The sequence below is a fragment of the Bombus huntii genome, chromosome 6, assembly GCF_024542735.1.
Source record: "Bombus huntii isolate Logan2020A chromosome 6, iyBomHunt1.1, whole genome shotgun sequence".
In the NCBI taxonomy this organism is placed as follows: Eukaryota; Metazoa; Arthropoda; class Insecta; order Hymenoptera; family Apidae; genus Bombus; species Bombus huntii.
Genome location: NC_066243.1, coordinates 9,195,513 through 9,213,568, shown reverse-complemented (window position 1 = coordinate 9,213,568; position 18,056 = coordinate 9,195,513). Strand labels below are relative to the sequence as shown.

Here is an 18,056-nt window from a genome sequence, read left to right as displayed (position 1 = left end):
GCGCTGTATATCGCAAAATGTTTGATCGATAATCTACATCGCTTCGATAGCGAGAATTACATGTAATGGGACATTGCGTTGAAGAAGAAAATGCCAGCTATAGTTATTAAAGACTACTCTTGGCGTCAAACTTCAGAATTTGTTATATTGAACGTACCTTTGAAAGGCCATCCAAAAAAAGTTGACTTATTCGTAATAGATAATTACGTAAAGGTATAGAGTTTAATTCCTAAAGTTAAATCTTTAAATGTATATAAATAACATACGATATTTAATTCAATAACAGATCAGCTTTCCACCATTCATATTAGAATTATTTCTTTGGGCTAATGTTGTTGAAAAAGAAAGTAAATGTACTTTGACGGAAGAAGAAGCAATAGTTGCTTTGCATAAAACAAACACTAATTTGGAGTGGCCTACTCTCGAGGTGCAAGATATTAACAATGATTTTAAACGAGATTGCCGTACTCAAGCTTTAGAACATGCTCAAAAACTGGCCGAAGAAAATATGAAACTTAAGAGTGGTATGTAGAGAATTGTAAATAATGTTACAATTTATAACTTATATATTTTCCAACGATTCATAACTTCCTTCAGAAAAGCGTCAATATTTACAAAAGGAAGCAGTGAAAGAACAAATCAGTGTCAATACAGCTACACTGAATAAAATAGATGCGATACGGGACGCACACCGGAGAGAAGCTATGCAGGAATTTGAAGACTGGAGATCGAAAGCTGAATTACCATTTCTTTCTAATGTTGAAGGAGAAATACAAGAAAATAGAAAAGCTTACAAGTATGTACCAGAATTTAAATACTTTTTCTTATATCATAAATTTGTTCTTCATTTTATATAATTAACAATCTCTTTTTACATCATTTTTATAAGACCGCCACTAAAATGGTTTAAAGACAATGATAATGTGTTAAAATCTCGCCCGATGACCGAGCAAGAAATATTTAACGGTAGTAACACTATAAAAGAATTTAAATCTAAAGCTGTCAACAATCAGAAGGTTATAGAAGTACAATCGGTAAATATAAATCAAGAGAGTAATCTTCAAATAGAGGTATCAGACAAGAGAGATGATTCTCTTATTAATAAAAACAACACCAGTTGTTCTCAAGATTCTGATTCAGATTCGGATATAGTAAAAGCGACAAATAAAAAAGATTTAAGTAAGGTTTATGAGAAACAGCAAAAAAGGAGACCAGGATTAGAAGCTGTAGAAGCTGCGATACAAGGTAAAATTTTGAAAAGAAATAACATATTCGAAGAACCTTCAAAATCAGTACCATTACCAAGAAAAACAGGTACAATTAACGTAACATTTTCGGAACGGAAGTTCCCAACACCGGCTAGGGAAAGCTCTCACATTGAAGAACAAGAAGTATTATTTTTTTATATTTCTGACCATTAAAATTACTATAGAAGAAAGTCATATTAATATTGACTGAATTACAGTGGTTGCAAAAACAAGTAGAAGCAAGACGCAAAATTGGTTTTAACGCGGAAGATCTTCGACAGGAAGAACGAGATCCGCAATGGTTAAAAGATAAAGGAGAGTACGTTTGATACTTTGATAAAGCCTTATATTAATTATATTGTAACAAATTATTTATCATTATTTTTTAGTGATTTCTTCAAAGTTGGAAATTATCTGGCAGCCATAAGTGCTTACACATGTGGCATTAAGATTAGTGATAAAATGGCATCTCTCTATGTGAATAGATCAGCAGCACATTATGCATTAGGGAATTATTGTAGATGTGTAGAAGACTGTTCTAAAGTAAGTCGTTGAAATTGTAATTTGTTCAACTTGTAAAAATAAATTGAAACATTCATTTTATCTTTCAGGCACTAGAACTAATGGAACCGAAATGCGAAAGCAATCGAGAGTCGAGGGCCAGGTGTCACGCTCGACGAGGCGCAGCCCTCTGTAAATTGTCTGCGCCTCAGCATGGTATTCCTGAACTAGAAGCTGCTCTAGAGTTGACACCAAACAATGAAAGTATAAAACGTGACGTGTTGGCCGCGAAACAATACTTCGACGTAAAAGACTAATAAGTAAGTAGGTGAACTAGATTATTTGACTAATTGAAAAAGCTGGTAGAACGTTATTCGTTTTTATTATTTTTTGAACGAAGCATCATAAAGCAAAAGGTGTTTGAGAAGGAATTAAATATGAAAAAAATATATTATTCAAAAACATTTATTAATGTGTTATAAAAAAAACATATAGTGCTTTATATTATGTTATAAAAATATCACAGTCAACAGAAGAGTGATTAAATCGAGGAACTTATCCTATATTAAAATTAATTATGTAATGTTATTTAATCGCGCGATTATAAATATTTTGGTATATTTCAATTTTTTAACGAGTAACTAAGTAACTACTTATAATATTCTTATAACAACGCATAAGTATTTTTCATTGCTGTTTTAAGAAAAAATTTCAATAGAATGAATCAATCAAATTTTATCATTCTTTTATGGACACACCCACATTTTGTATGTTCCAAAGCATGTATCACTTCGTGATGCCTGTCACGTTGTTGGTCAATCGTGTGTTTCACCATGAAAACAAGACTCACGTTTCTGGTTTCGATAGGTGCACAAATCTGTTTGGGATCCGGGCAACATCCGGCTCCTTTGCAACGTGTCAAAACGGTAGAGGCAGGATAAAAAACTTCGTCCGGGCTAGGGCCGACAGTTAGAAGTTCTGCCACTGGTATAGCTCTCGGTTGTGGCATGGAACACCGAAATTCATGCACTAGTTGCACGTGATTCAGAAATCCGCTATCTCTGAAAATCAAGTCCATTATTTTAATCGATCTGTCAAAGCCATGTGACCAATATAAGCTTTGAGTTTATATATAGATATAATATAATTTACCTATGATGTCTGCCAATTGTAGCAAAGGCAAGATGGATAGAAATGAACAGTAAAATATAGCTTCTCATATTTTCAGTTCTTTCTTAGTATTAAATGGGATTTTGGTGAAAAAGAATTCTACTTTAATTGAAAATCAACACGTCCTGATTGATTTCACTCGCAATTGTCCGGGTCGAGAACTGCGACTACTCTTCTGTGATCTGAATTCTTTCTCCTGCTATATATATATGTAACTTTCATCCTCGGCCCGATGCCCTCTGCCTCCCCTCTTTTTCCGATTTCTCATCATCTTTCTTCGTTGATCTACCTTTGGCCGTATTGTTTTGTCTCGTCCTACGGCAATTCGCACCGTCTCTCTCTCTCTCTCTCTCTCTCATTTCTCGGTAAGCTCGAGGAGGACTTGAAGCAAAGCGTTCCGAGAACATCGCAAAGATAACTATAATTACAACTAGTGGGTCCTGCCTCCCGTTCGAACTGGGACCATGTTACGTCGCGTGACTAATCATCCTTTCTTCATCAATTGCCTCCTCTTTCTCTCATTTTCTCCTTTCATCGTATTTCCCTTTCCTTTCCATACTTTGAATCTGACAAATTTCTACCAGTCATCAGTCAAATTATCATCTACCCTCTGATTTTCTTCTTCGTGTAGGTACCGGTTGCATCCCAAGCACTGTTTTTCGTGCATCGATGCATTTTGTTCGATCCTTCTTGCTCTCAAATAATTCTTATGGAAGTCTCAGTGACTTTATTTTCACTGACTTACTCTATTAAAAGATTTATGAACTATTTAAGAAATTAAAAAAAGACAATTTAAATCTAATATTCAATCGTTATTACGGAAGTAATAATTCACATAAATATTTATATTTTTAATTTTTATTCAGAGGAACGATTAGATGTCAGCAGATCTGTATAATTAAGTTAAAGAAACTGCTTAATATAGCGGCATGGCATGAAGTATCTCGACCCTCTCTGGTCTCCAGTGTTATATGATGCGACAGGTTGCAGTGAGTCATTGCAATCGTCTGCAAAGTGTCTGATTGCAAAATTTACTCATGACGTTCTTTTCATTTTTACACGATGTATAAATAGTAAAAGATAATTTTTTATGTTGCCATTTATGAAATGAATAATATATCTGTTTCCGAAAATTTTTTATATGGAAGGTGAGAGTGACTATCGGTTGCACAAATCGAAACTCATGTTACGAATATCCGTTAACAGCTATTCATGGAACTGACTCAATGGTATGCGAAGTTACGAATCTATGAACCGTTAATGGAATTTTGTGTGTAGGTGTATCGGTTGATAGCCTTGATCATTGAAGATATCTATTTACTAGATTTTAAAAAATAGCATTATTAGAAATTTTATTGTGCTTTTTTAAAAAAATATTGTTTTAGTTCCTTTATTCTTATTTTCTCCTTACATAATCAAAATTTCCTAGTTGATTATTTTAATCTCATTTAAGAATTGATATTTATTGAATTACGTGACTTCTAGCACTAACACGTTCATTATATATTTTATTTTTATTTGCACTATGAGGGCTATCCCGTTACGTCAAATGAATCCGTGAAATTACTAATCGTCACACCCACAATTTTGTTATTAATTATATCTCTTATAACTGAAATTATAATGTCGTAGTAAATACATTAATACCTCTTAAGAAAGATGTTCTTTCTGTACCAGTAAATAGATTAATCAATAAAAATATGAATAAAAAGCAATTATTATGAAGAATAAGATGAGGACAAGTATATATGTACGAAGCATATAAGAGGCTTTTATAAAATATAAAACAGAAAACTGGGAGAAAATTAATTGTATGGCGAATTGTCAAAATAAGATACAAACGAATTTCTACTCTCTTACAAGTAACCATTTGGAAATTTGAAATGATGGTTGACTGATGATTCATGTACTTATATCCGCGATCAGAAAGTAAATGTACTCGGTATAGTGCTTATATTTGAAGATTAAATAGTTTCTGATTTCATAAAAATTTTATTCAATCAAGCAAACTTTTTGTCTCTTTTCTATTCTTTGTATCTCTATTGCGTTTCTATTCTTAGTATCATTGGTCTTTTATCAAACATAGTCCAGAGATAAGAGTTCATTGAGAATAATTGCAAAGTCAATGTATTACTCTTCACGTGTGTAAATGGAACAGTATGTATAGTCGATTGAATTTAATTATCATATTGATGTATATCTTTATATAATATAACGAATGGTAAAATAATCGCGTAACTTCGCGAGAATAAATAAATATCTAAATAACAGTTACATATTTATATACACGAATAGATCTCATGCGGAAAAACAGGAAAAAACTTGTTTTATTTAATTTGTTCTGTTCGTTACAATCAGCATAATTATATTTTAACAGACGAAATGTACATAAACGAAATTTACACAAAAAATATATCTAATGAATTGGATAATGCAGAATACATTTTATGAAAGAGGAAATAGCTAATACATTCTTATCGAAAGTAATTTTGAATACTTCACCTGTTTTATTAGAATCAATATATACAATTTATCTCAATTTTCTGTGTATTATTATTTTTTTTAATAAAAAATGAAGATCAAGATAGATAAATAAAAAATATATTTTGTAAATTCAGAGATATCTTAAGAATAAGCAAGTATTTATACAGTTGAGTGCATCGCATACCTTGAACATACCTTGCACCAACAACTTAAAACTATATTTCAAAGGGGTCGTTGCGAGAAAATGACCACTTCAATTCTTCCTTTGCAACAAATATTCGACCGCGAAACATCATTCTAGCAGTTTTGTTTGTGGAAAAGTCTCAAATTATAAGAGAAATTAATGTTCCTTGAAATCTCAGAACCATAGTTTACAACCTGCCTTTAATATATCGACTGGAGATTTTTTTATGAAACAATGAGGAAAATAGTAGGAGGTAGAAGATAGGAAGATGTAACACAACCGCATATTTCTCAATTATTTATTGTACTCGACTTTCAATGAATCATATTAATATGAGTCAATTTTACTTATAAGTAAAAGCTTACCACATCTTTGTAAACTTCAATAAAAAAAAGTGACTCCCTCAATTATTACAATCTTACTTACATCATTGATTGTCCATTGAGTTATGAATAGCTTGTCCGAAATGAATTTGTTGAATGTGTATTAAAAGTTTCATATGTATATGAGTGATAGCTTGCTCAAGTAACATACCAATAAAAGAAAAGTCGAAGTTCGACTTTGATATAAGCGCGTACATCCTCTTATCGGAAAGTTAGTCGATCGCATTGACAAATATGTCGAAGAGAGTAGCAAATTATAAGAGTTTATTGTGTGAATTTAAGTCTGAAGAATATGTTAAATTGAAAAATAGTTATAAAATGATGATTTCCTTATTGTATATTACATTATTGTGTATTATAGTATTTTAAAAATTTAACATCACTGTATTAAGCTTTAAGGCATATTCCAGGATGGAATCCATGACGCATACGATAGAAAGTGTGACAATTCCCATGCATCGGGATATTTTGAGTGGTTTAAGGAATGCATGAGTAAATGTTACCGCAGAATTGTAGGATATCAGATTTTACGTGTGCATGAATGTAACGATGCGTGTATACCTTGCGTGAAGTGTGTGCAAGCTCTTCCATGTATAAATACACTTCTGGCAGCAGGAAAGTCTCAGTTGGATGCCTCTTGATACGACTACATATCAGTGGTTCGTGTAATTTGGCTAGAGAAGACACATCTCAAACGCGTTCACCAAGTATCGCGCCGTAAAATTTGAATTTATGAACGTGATCTTCAGTGAGATTCAAATTGAATCTTTCAATTTGCCCAAACTGTGTGTGTAAAGATAATCATAGTGATACAACATACATTATTCAATAAAAATTATAGTATAAATTAACAGATACAAGGCATGAAAAATAGGTCATTGAGGACTTTCCTATTGGAGTTAATGATACTCATCCTATTGGCTTTGGACAACATGGTGCGATCAACGGCGGTAAATAGCAATAAGATTACTTTATCTGAAGCAGTGAAAACGTCCAGCATGTTTGTTTGTAAAAAACCACAATTTCGAGCGTACCATCTGAGAGACTTGATGCAAAACGTACATCAGAATCCTGGGGAGAGTACCATTCAGCCTGTTTATATTGTCGTAAAGCGATGTGACGGACACTCCGGATGCTGCATGAATTCAGATATGAGTTGTCTACCTGTACAATCAGCGATCTATTATGAAGAAATTGAAATTGAGGTAATGAGTTACGAAACTAATAACAGGACTAATAACAGACGACAATGGATCAGCGTGGAACAGCATGGTCAATGTTCCTGTGAAATGACCAGAATCAGTGATCGGTATCGACTAGAGCATCAGCAGCCTAACGTAACTTTAATTTCAAATTAGTTAATCAGATAGACTAAAGAGAGACGTTTCAAAATAAGTGACTTTTGCATAACAAATTGTAAATATAACACACAGTATTGATTTATAGAAAAGATTGTTAATGAATCAAAATATGTAATTAAGAATGTTAAAGTTTTTATTTTGTTTGAGTTAGTTTACTTTAATTTACCGGTTTAGTTCGGAAACGTTTAGTGTAAACGTGTCTGATGCTATGTGCACAGAAACTTGGCATACAGCCCAACAACGTGATGATTGTCTCTCCAACATCAAATTATCATAGAATAGTTGATGGACACCTGTTTTAAAAAATATATATATATATATATATGTATGTATATTATTAGTTCTGCTACGCAACGAATTTATACAACTTCTCAGGAAGTGAAAAAATTTGACGATCTATTCATATTTATAGCAAACTTCTACTTTCCCATTATCAGAAATATTATGGATTTAATTAAGAAAAGTAGGCGTTCTATAACAATTAAAAAGTAAATGATGAAGTTAATTTTCATTTAAGTCAATTTTCAAAGCATAAGACATTAAAGTTTTTCGTTGTTTTTTCAAACCACAAACGAAAAACAAAGAAAGAAGTAAAATTAAATTGACTTCATTGAAAATATTCAGATAATATCATACATAACTGACTATATGTAACTCACTATACGAAAATAATAGACAAAAATTAATTATTTATGTAACTAGTCATATTTCGTGCTCTATCTTACAATTATTTTTAACAATATTAAAAAGAAATAAAGGGGACCAAAGTGTATTATTATTTTAGAAATCACTCTGACTCTTTTAGAAGAGGGGTTTAATATTCATTATTGTGATATTATCATATTTATATAGTAGTAACATCGAAATCATAGTACTGATAGATTTCGTTTTAATTGTATTGTAAAACATGTAAAACTGATATTTATTAATCAATTATATCTCCAGTATTTATACATATTTGCCATATTTTTTTAATTCACTCGTTATGTGTAAGTTTTTGCAAACAATACAAGATATTTGAATACTGAAAAAGTATTAATTAATAATGCTATTTTAAAATACGACTAAACTACACAAGAGACTGATGTATAAAATATATTGTATTATTACACATCTTCTGTGTGTGGAACGTAATAAATACCTTTTATTTATTCTAATAGTAAATTTCATAATAAATGTCAAATTCTATTTAAGCAGATACCATAAGTATACAAATAAAACTTAGATAGATATTTTATATTATTTATTGATAGTTGGAAGTTGAAACATAATATGTAAATATATGTCTCTAATGCTTACTTATAGGACTGTTGAAAAAGATAGTAGAATTCATACTTAAATTTGTAAAATACAAAAAAAGCAATGCACTTATATAAAATAAAATACTTGTTACATGTCTTGTCGAACATTTTTAATAAAATATTTATGACGAACATTGTGTAATTTATGAAACTCAGCACATGAATTCATGATATACGTCTTGTACAAAATATTTTGCATAAATACATTTGTACTATGAACCACATCAATATTATATGAAATTTGAATAATAATTATATAAAAGTCAGTTCCAAGAATACATAAACAAAACACCCTAAATGCTGTTTCGTTTTAATTTAATTTCTTAGCCTCAATAAAGGAATGTTACCTTAGATTCCGAAGAATTAGAAATCGACATTACGTTTTTAATTTCATATAGTTCCCATTTGAAAAGGTAGATATATACTGCCATTATAAGACTTATATCATAGTTTCATTTAAGTTTAGGTATAACAAATGTTACATCGACAAATGTATCTGTACAACAAACATATTGTTTAATGCTAAGTAAAAGTATCCTTGTCTTGAAGGTCGATATATTAATAGTCAACATTTCTTACACCGTTCGTTTGCAAAGACAACAACGTCAAAGTTTCCGCATGAGTTCGTATACAAAATTATTTAATTTTAGAATCGCGCATATGAATATTTAGATCGCATTCGCCGGCCTCTTGTTCCACGTCCTCTTCCTGTTTCACTATTTGCTCCCCTTGTTGCGTGTCCTCGCATTACGCTTTGTCCTTTGAAACACACCAAATGTTTACATTAGGAAAATATATTCTTATTTCAAAATTTATCATTTACGATTGCATTTACCTCTACCGCCAGGTTGTTGACTTTCCCATACAATAGGTGTAGGTCGACTACCACGCGTTCTAAATCGATCTTGCGATCTTGCCGATCGTCGTGCCGTAGCTCCTCTAGCACCATTTGCTGCAGCTGCAGCATTAGCTGCTGCCATTGCCCTTTGCCGAGTATTACTGGATGGAGACGCTTCCGCTTCACGACTTTCTTCTACTTCATCTTCCACTATATCACTTCCTGGTTCTTCAGTTCCTTCGCCTGTATCTACTGCATCATCATCCCCAGAGATTAAAGGACCAGTTTCATCTGTACGTTTTTCACCTTCTGAGCTCATACCTACATGTAATTATTTATAATTTATTTATTTAGTAATATGCAATTATTTAGAATTTTGATTGATATTAACTTATTATTAGCTTATAATTACCTTATATATAATATAATATATTACCTTACCTTAATATTACCTTATATAATATAATTAGCTTATAATTACCTTCAGTTGGCGTCGTGCTAATAGATTCTGTAATCATTTCAGTTTGATTATGTTGTTGATCGTCAACACCAAGTACACGAATACTTGGTATTGTAGGCTCCTCAGTAACATCAGTAGTACCTGTTACTGATACCGGTGTTACTGAAACTGGAGTTTCCTGTTCTTCTGAAGGTCCACTACTTGTCTAGAAGTACGTCGTTTAATTACATGACAAAATGAAATGCTACAATGTTATATAAAAATATTTAATTATTCTTATACCGAAGGTGGTAAATCAGCGGCTGGTGAAACTTGTAAAGGAGTAGTAGGTACACTACGACCAGTACCACCATCTTCTAATTGAGCAAGATCCATTCGCGTATCATCCATGCTTTCTTGAATTACTTGTGCTACACCAGAACTAGATGACCCAAATATCGTTCGAGTTGCTGATCCAGAAGGAGTTGATAACGAAGGAGTCGATGATGCTGTTGTTGGTGCAGACGAATCTCCAAACGTAAAACGTCCTTGGGGAACTTGAGGTGAACTTACAGCTTCTCCAAATCCGTCTCCTCGACGTGGTACGAATAAAGTCGGAGTACTTGGCACTATGCTATCATCGCCACCATCTTCATATCCTTGTTGCGGCTAAAATTCATTTCATTAAAAGAGATGCTTTATTTCCGTCTTTCTATTCCCTTATCTTTGTATATAAAAATGAATATATACCAAGAGAAGATGTTGTTGTTGTTGTTGTCTAGGCATTGGCGCAATTCCACGTGAAGATCGAGTTCCGAACGATGTAGGTGGTTCTCCTGTTGGTTCAGCACTACTAATTGCTTCCGACTGTTGTTGCTGTTGATTCGTAGGTACTGTTACTTGTGCTTGTCTAGGAACTTCTACACTTGTAGAATCTTCTCCCATTATAATTTCAACTTCATTATTATCTCTTTCCACTTCTACTTCCACTTCATAAGGTATCTCTTCTTCTTCTTCCATTTCTTCATATGCGTCATTATCAAATTCTTCTTCTTCCTGAGTCTGATGATTACCACCTCCTTCACCTTCGTCGCAATCTACTACAACGACACAGCCTTCTTCTACTTCTTCATCTTGATCTCGTTGGCTTGATGTTGGTACCTAAAAATTAAATAAGTACATCATTCTAAATATTTAATTATTGTTTAATATTTCCTACACTTTTATTATTTAAATTCACCTGGTACTCGACCTCTGAAGCGCTTGCACTAGCAGTAGATGACATTTCTTGTCTAGACCGTTTAGATTTGGGACTAAGCACTTGCTCCTGCCTACTATGATCTACACCTTCAACAATTCCAGACCCTGATGCTGTCGAATCAAGAGCTCTAGGACGTTTATGGCCTGTCGAAGCTTGCGATGTGCTTACTGACTGAGTAGAACTGCTAGCTACAGTCTGCTGTTGATCACTGACAGCAGCTTGTTGCTGTTGTTGTTGTTGTTCCACTCTTGGACTAACTAGTGCAACAGTCTGCTGCTGTTGTTGCTGTTGTTGTTGTTGACATTGCTGTTGTTGTACACTAAGTGTTTCTGCACTTTCTGGGTCTTCCCTTTGCGTTGATTCTGCTGATTCACTTAATTGTGGTTGAACAACGAGTTGTCGTAAAGTATTTGGCGCTGTCTGCGATGAACTACTACTAGTACTAGCTGGTTGAAAATCTGGAAGGCTACTAGTTGGCGAACTCGTTTCAGTAGTATGCACCACCTGTTGCTGTGGCTGTTGCTGTTGATGAGGTGCAACCATTACTGGTGCACTTGCAGTTGTGGGTAAAACGGCAGCTGTTCTAGACTGTACTACTACACTCATAGGTCGAATACTCGCTAATGGAGTTTCAGCGCGAGCAGACATAGGTTTAATATTAGCCGTTGGTGGTTCCGTAGTGGCACTAATTCCACTAACACCAGCTACTTGTCGCTGTAGTTGAGTTACTCTTTGTACAAGAGTTTCTTTTTCTGCTTGGATTTCTGACTTTTCATGTTCCAAACGAGAGATTCTACTTTCCATTTGAGATTTAAGTGCTGCAAGTCTAGCATCATGTTCAGCAGTATCTGATTCGGTAGCACCAGCTTCGACTTTAGCTTTTAAGTCAATTAATTCCTTTTCGCAAATTTTCTTTGATTCTCTTAGCCGCATGAGCTCAGTTCTTGCCGTCGTTAATGCTCGTCTAACACGTTCTTCTTTCTCAACGCGTGTCCTGTTCATCGTATCGATCTCTTTCTTTAACGATTCTGCTTCATTTTGTACAACTATCATTTGACGAGATAATTCATCAACCTTTGATGTTAATTCTAGATTTGCTTGACGCAATTCTTGCCTGCCTTCTTCTCGTAATTGATCTTCACGTTCTTGAGATATACGACCAACATCTTCATTTCCAGAAGTACCAGCCGACATTCGAGACTCTTCAGATTTACTCTTTTCTTCTTCTACTGTTTTCGCCAGTTCTTCAAATTGAGTCTTGTATTTTTTCGCTATTTTTCTTATTTGAATCTCTTTATTCTTTATGTCATTCAAGACTACTTCTTTATCACCAAGCTCTTTTCTTAATGTTACTAAATCCTTAGCTTTCAAAGAAGAATCAGCAAGAGCTTCGTTTAAGTCTTGACCCAATTTACGTGCCTCTTCAGATGCTTTTTGAATTTCTTCTCCCTGAGTTTGTACTTGTTTCTGGAGTAGTGATAGCTGTTCTTCTAATACACCCTTTTCTGTTTTCAATTGATTTAATTCTTCCGCACGTTTAGCATGTGTTTCACGTTCAGATGTGAGCAGTTTACTAAGATTTTCCCTTTCAGTTTGCAATCTACGCCAATCTTCCGGACTTGTTTTGTTCGCCCTTTCTACTAATGTATTAGCTCTTTGTCTCCATCTAGTTGCTTCTCCTTTAAGACTTGTATTTTCTTGTAATAAGGCTTCAGTCTTCGCTTGTAAATCTCGTGATGTAGCTCGAAGTGGTACTACTTCTTCAGAAAGTGCTGCAACTTTTGCGGTAAGCTCTGAAACTTTTGCACTTAAACTATCTCTTTCCTCTCTTAGGATTCTATTGGAATCTGTGATGGCATTTAAAGTTTCAACTTTCCGCAATAGCTCTGCGTGTTTAGATGTTGTTACTACATCAATTTCAGACTTTTCTCTTTCCGAATTAAGGGCAGCTTCTGTTTCCTTTAATCTTTTTTCCATAACCTAAATTAATGAAAAAGTATTAACAGTTACATTGCATTAAAAAGTTATACAAATTAAAATTTTAGTAAGGAAATTTGGATACTAACTTCCACTTGTGATTTCAATCTAAGATTTTCTGCTCTTAGAACATCAAATTTTGCTACAGCTAAATCTTTTTCACGTCTTAGATATTTCATTACTTTTAATAACTGTTCAGCAGATTTGGAATCATCTTCAAGTCCACTAAAGCTACGATTCATTGCTTCCAAACTAGTATCAGGACTTCCCTGTTCAGCTATCTTTGATTGTTGGCTATGCATGATTGCAGTCTTGTCACTTAATTCTTGAATTTGAGTATGCAAAATAGCATTTTGTGCATCCAGATCTGATATTCTTTGTTGCATTTCTTGGATTTCTTCATGTAATCTTTTCTCTCTTTCTTGACAAGCTTCTCTCTCAAGATTTAAAGCTTCTGTAGCTGCATTTCTTTCTTGAGTTAAGCTTGCTATCTTTTGTTCTACTGTTTGGGCATCTTCTTTCAATTTCGCTAATATCTATAAATGAGGCGATAACAAAGAATTACATTACATTCTGTATTTTATTTATTTGCATAAATGAAGTGATGATTATGTTTACCTGCAAATCTGTTGAATGCAATACCATTTCTCTAGCATACTTCTCTTCCGCTTCTTTAACTGATACTGAAGCATTATGTAAATCACCTTTTACAATTTCCAATTCTCCTTTAACTTCATCTAACTCTTCAAGTCTTCTCTCTGCATCAGCTAACTTTTCTCTTAATTCTGAATCAGTTTCTTGTTGACCATTAGAAACTTTTGCTAATTCTTCTACTAATTCTTGAACTTTCTTTTGAAGGGATATTATTTCTACACGCGCTTCTTTTAAAGCAGTTTCTAATTCTTCTTTACATTTATTATGTTGCGCCGTTACCTCCCTTAATTGAGCTTCTGCACTTTCTGCAATGTCGCAATATTGTTGGCTTTGCTGCCGTGCACTTTTTAGTTGTTCGGATAAAGATTTTGCTTCTGCTTGTATCGTCGTAAGTTGCATTTCAAGTTCTTTTAATCTCTTTACAGGATGTTCATCACCTGCAAGTTTAAATATGCACAGAATTTTATTTATAATTACCTCTAATTAAATAAATGAAAATTTAACTCTGTATTTCACACGTACCAGTGAAAGGTTTAGATATTGAATGAGTAGCAGCTTGTCTTAGTTTCGTATTAAGTTCTTCTATACGTTGTACATTTTGAGAATCAGATTGACGAGCTTGTTCCAATTCTATGCGAATTTGTTCGGTTATATTACGTTCTTCGGTTAATCTTTCTTGAGCTGTAGTAAGTTGTTTTTCTAAATGTGCAGATAATTCTCTAAATCGATCTTGTTCTTCCTGCAAACGACGTCTTAAAGCGGCACATTCTCTTGTAGCATCATCTAGACGCTGTTCAGCACGTAATTGACCCTCAGCCTGAACCCGTTCCAAACTTGCTTTAATAGATTCAACGTCTGCTCGCAATAAAGCTTGCGTTTGACGTTCTCTCTGATATGTTTCACGTTCTTTCATAAGGCGACTTTCAGAATCACTTAAAATTGAAAGAGATCGACGTAAGTTTTCTAATTGTACTTCAGCACGAGATAGTCGCGTTTGAGCTGCCAAAGCTTCATCTTTTAAAATCATTAAGCTTTGCTCATGTTTGCCTATAAAAAGAAACAACTTATCAATAGTTATTAATACTTTTTTAACACAATATCTGTGAACACAACAAATATTTCATACCAATTGTCACATTGTAATTTAAACATTTCTCTTCAAGAACTTTTATTTGAGACTTATAAGAAGCAACATTTGGTTGTAAAAGATTAAATCTATCATTAGCCGAATCTAACTGCGCTTTTAATCTGCAACATCTGTCTGAATGAGCTTCTGCTTCTTTTCTAAGCCTTTCTACTTCCTCTCCTAACATTCGTTCATGGGCTGCCCTCTCTTTTTTGTATGTTTCATAATCATCTGTAATCTGTTTCAATTTAGTTTCAGTTTCTGTCAATTGTTTTTGCAATTCTTTTTCTCTATTAACATCATCTTGAGTAATAGTAGCCACTTCATCTTTAACAGGTTTTACTCCATTAATTTCTCTCCCTTCTTCTTCTTCTTGTGTCATAGATAGTTCTTTTTTTTCTGTTACATTTGCCTGCTTTAAACATTGCTGATACATATTTTTATACATGTCCCGTTGTCGTAAAAGACCTTCTAACATCTTGGCTTGTCTGTCTTGAGCAGCTTGCATGTCTTCCAATTGTTCTAGGTACCTATTATAATTATGGAAAACTAAAATAAATGAAATCAAACATTATTGTAATACATTTTAGTACAATTACAGACCTCTCTAATTTTTCTTTCATTTCGCCAGAATTTATTTCATCTGTTGCTCTTTCTATTTCTTCTTGTCTTGATGATAATGTACGAACTATTGATAATAACTTCTGATTATTTTCTTGTAATTCTTCAATATCTTTAAAAGTAACAAGCTTTTTACTAATGATTTCAGATGAAGCAAGATTATCCATATCCATTGAAAATTCATTTGTATCAACAGCTGCACTAGTTCTACTCTCTTGGACTTCTTTTAAAAGGAAGCATACCTAAAAATAGCAAATATTGCATACAAATTTCATTATATACTCAAAAATATATAAGCATATCTAGCTTTAATTGCTTACCTGTCTAGCTAAATCTGATACTTCTGTTTTTAACCTTTGATTTTCTTTAGTATGGTGCTTAGCAATGCGATTTGCTTCATCAGTTGTTTCTTGTAGTCTATGATTTTCTACTAAAAGTTCATCTAATCTTGATGTTAATGTACCAATATTTGCCATAGCGGTTTCATAATCTTCACGTTGTTGTTGTAAAACAGGAGCCTTCTCTTCTAATTCACGTAAAATGATGTCCATTTGTGATTTTAGACGTCCATTTTCTTCTCGTTCTGAAGTCAACTCATTTGTTACATCTACTAATTGCGTATAAATTTGAGTAAGGCTTAAGCCTTTCCTAAGCACCCGACTAGCTATAGCTGCTGTAGGTGCAAGCTGTTCAACAGCTTGATCTAGCCGTTCTGTTAAAAGAATTGTATGATTATTAGACAAATAAGATTCTACAAAGATAACAATAAACTAATTACCTTGTTTAATATTTTTCAATAACTCATTTGCATGATTTAATTCTTTTGAAAGCTCATCTATCTTCTGTTCTTTTTCTACTAACTCTTGCTTATGTTGTAACTGAAGTTGATTATGTGTTGTCTCTAGCGTTCCATACTGTTCAGTAGCATGTTCTAGTAATTCCTGAAGTTCTTTAACTGCATTACTAAATTCCTCAGCTTTTGCATTTGCTTCATCTGCCATGCCTTTATAAAGATCTGCTAATCTAGTCTGAGCACCAATTTCTTCTCGATAAGAAGCATGCATAGAAATTTCGTGTGTACGTTGTTCTTCTAATTTTTGAGATAGTTCATCGCAGCGTCGTTGAAGAGATGTGTATAATTCTCGTAACTGTGCTGTTGCTTCATTCGCAATACGCAATTCTTCATCACGTTGTGCCAAACGTGTATCTGTTAAGAGCGCTCGTGCAGAAGCTTCTGCTCTTGTTGACTGTAATTCTGACATTCTCTTTGCCAATTCTTCTTCAAGACTAGCCATTTGCTGTGATAAAAGAGTCCTTTCTTGTTCTAAACGTTTTTCTCTAAAATATTTCAAATAACATATTAAAATTTTGTGAAGATTTGAGTCCATTATGAAATATTTATTATCTAAATACATACTTGAATTCAAGGGTCATATCAAGACTTCGAATTTCTTCTGTTTCTGCTAAAGCTTGACATTTTGCAGCAACAGCATTTCGCAATTGAGTACCCAGAGAAGATAGTTCAGTATGCATTCTCTCAATTTCTCTATCTCGCCTTTCAACTTGTAATTGTAATGCATCCCTTTCATCCACAACTGTATCTCTATGGCGACGCAAATCACCATTTTCTTTTTCTAATCTGTAAATAATTAAATAATTAATTATTATAATCATATGTATTGTGCATATATAATAATACTTTCTTATAACAACACATAAACAACATGTACCTTTTAACAGTCTCCTGTAGTTTTTGTATTTCACCTTTAGTTTGATCTAAACTAGTTTGTAGTTCAGTAGTATATTTTTCTGCCAATTCAAGTTTTCCCTTACATTCTTCAGAGTCTGATTTTTCTTCTGTTAAATCCTTTTGTAGTTTATCTAAAGTTTGGTCTAATAAAATTTCAAAAATAAAAATTTTGTTCATTTTTAATAACCCAATTTCATTAATATTACAAAAATAAAGACTTTGTAATATACATATAATTAAATAATAAAATTGGCCATCAAGTTTTTTATAGCAAAGTTTCTTTTATATATGTAATAAGATATTTAATGTAAACTATTTAATGAATGCGGCACATTCCAATGGAGAGGTTATCTCCTTTGTGTAAATAAACTAGTCAACCGTTATAGTAATAAAAAATATAAAATTCAATTTAAACTTACCAAAATTTTTTCTGTTAGTTTCAAAAACTGCTTTTGCTGTAATATACTGTTCGAATTTTTCATTGAAATAAGCACTAAGCTTTTTTGCAAGTGAGTCAGGAACTTGCGTTAATTCTTCTTCAGTTAAAACTTCTCTCAACACATTATGTTCGTTCTCTTCTGTTTTCTCCATCTTTTCGTTCGATATTGCTCAATCAAGAAAATCTTTCTTCAATGATGAGTTAATACCTTATTAATAATTAGGCTCGATCGAAGACACATTTGATCAAACATTCAATGTATATCACCTTTCTCCCTGTAAATCACTATGTCTTTTATCGAACTGACGCGGATCCCTACT

General features: G+C 33.1%; 4 protein-coding genes across 4 annotated transcripts; 2 read left to right on the top strand and 2 right to left on the bottom strand.

Moving 5' to 3' along the window:
• Nucleotides 1-66: 66 nt before the first annotated feature.
• On the top strand, nucleotides 67-2,755 carry LOC126866335 (dynein axonemal assembly factor 4-like). The gene is made up of 8 exons (XM_050619795.1): nucleotides 67-213; nucleotides 287-524; nucleotides 598-796; nucleotides 890-1,391; nucleotides 1,466-1,566; nucleotides 1,637-1,790; nucleotides 1,859-2,068; nucleotides 2,616-2,755. The coding sequence occupies exons 1-7, from the start codon at nucleotides 91-93 to the stop codon at nucleotides 2,063-2,065; spliced, it is 1,524 nt and encodes a 507-aa protein (XP_050475752.1). The 5' UTR covers nucleotides 67-90; the 3' UTR covers nucleotides 2,066-2,068; nucleotides 2,616-2,755.
• Nucleotides 2,462-4,239, bottom strand: LOC126866349 (vascular endothelial growth factor A-A-like). The gene is made up of 2 exons (XM_050619814.1): nucleotides 2,901-4,239; nucleotides 2,462-2,809 (listed from the first exon to the last, which is right to left on the bottom strand). Exons 1-2 carry the CDS (start codon nucleotides 2,966-2,968, stop codon nucleotides 2,473-2,475), a joined length of 405 nt encoding a protein of 134 aa, XP_050475771.1. The 5' UTR covers nucleotides 2,969-4,239; the 3' UTR covers nucleotides 2,462-2,472.
• Nucleotides 4,240-4,250: 11 nt separating this feature from the next.
• Nucleotides 4,251-8,763, top strand: LOC126866348 (uncharacterized). The gene has a single exon (XM_050619813.1). It carries the CDS (start codon nucleotides 6,833-6,835, stop codon nucleotides 7,325-7,327), a length of 495 nt encoding a protein of 164 aa, XP_050475770.1. The 5' UTR covers nucleotides 4,251-6,832; the 3' UTR covers nucleotides 7,328-8,763.
• Nucleotides 8,559-18,036, bottom strand: LOC126866321 (nucleoprotein TPR). The gene is made up of 16 exons (XM_050619750.1): nucleotides 17,717-18,036; nucleotides 17,278-17,440; nucleotides 16,965-17,186; nucleotides 16,326-16,885; nucleotides 15,868-16,259; nucleotides 15,530-15,789; nucleotides 14,927-15,456; nucleotides 14,323-14,847; nucleotides 13,765-14,237; nucleotides 13,236-13,682; nucleotides 11,149-13,149; nucleotides 10,659-11,069; nucleotides 10,212-10,577; nucleotides 9,951-10,134; nucleotides 9,467-9,790; nucleotides 8,559-9,390 (listed from the first exon to the last, which is right to left on the bottom strand). The coding sequence occupies exons 1-16, from the start codon at nucleotides 17,886-17,888 to the stop codon at nucleotides 9,278-9,280; spliced, it is 7,143 nt and encodes a 2,380-aa protein (XP_050475707.1). The 5' UTR covers nucleotides 17,889-18,036; the 3' UTR covers nucleotides 8,559-9,277.
• Between the last annotated feature and the right edge of the window lie 20 nt (nucleotides 18,037-18,056).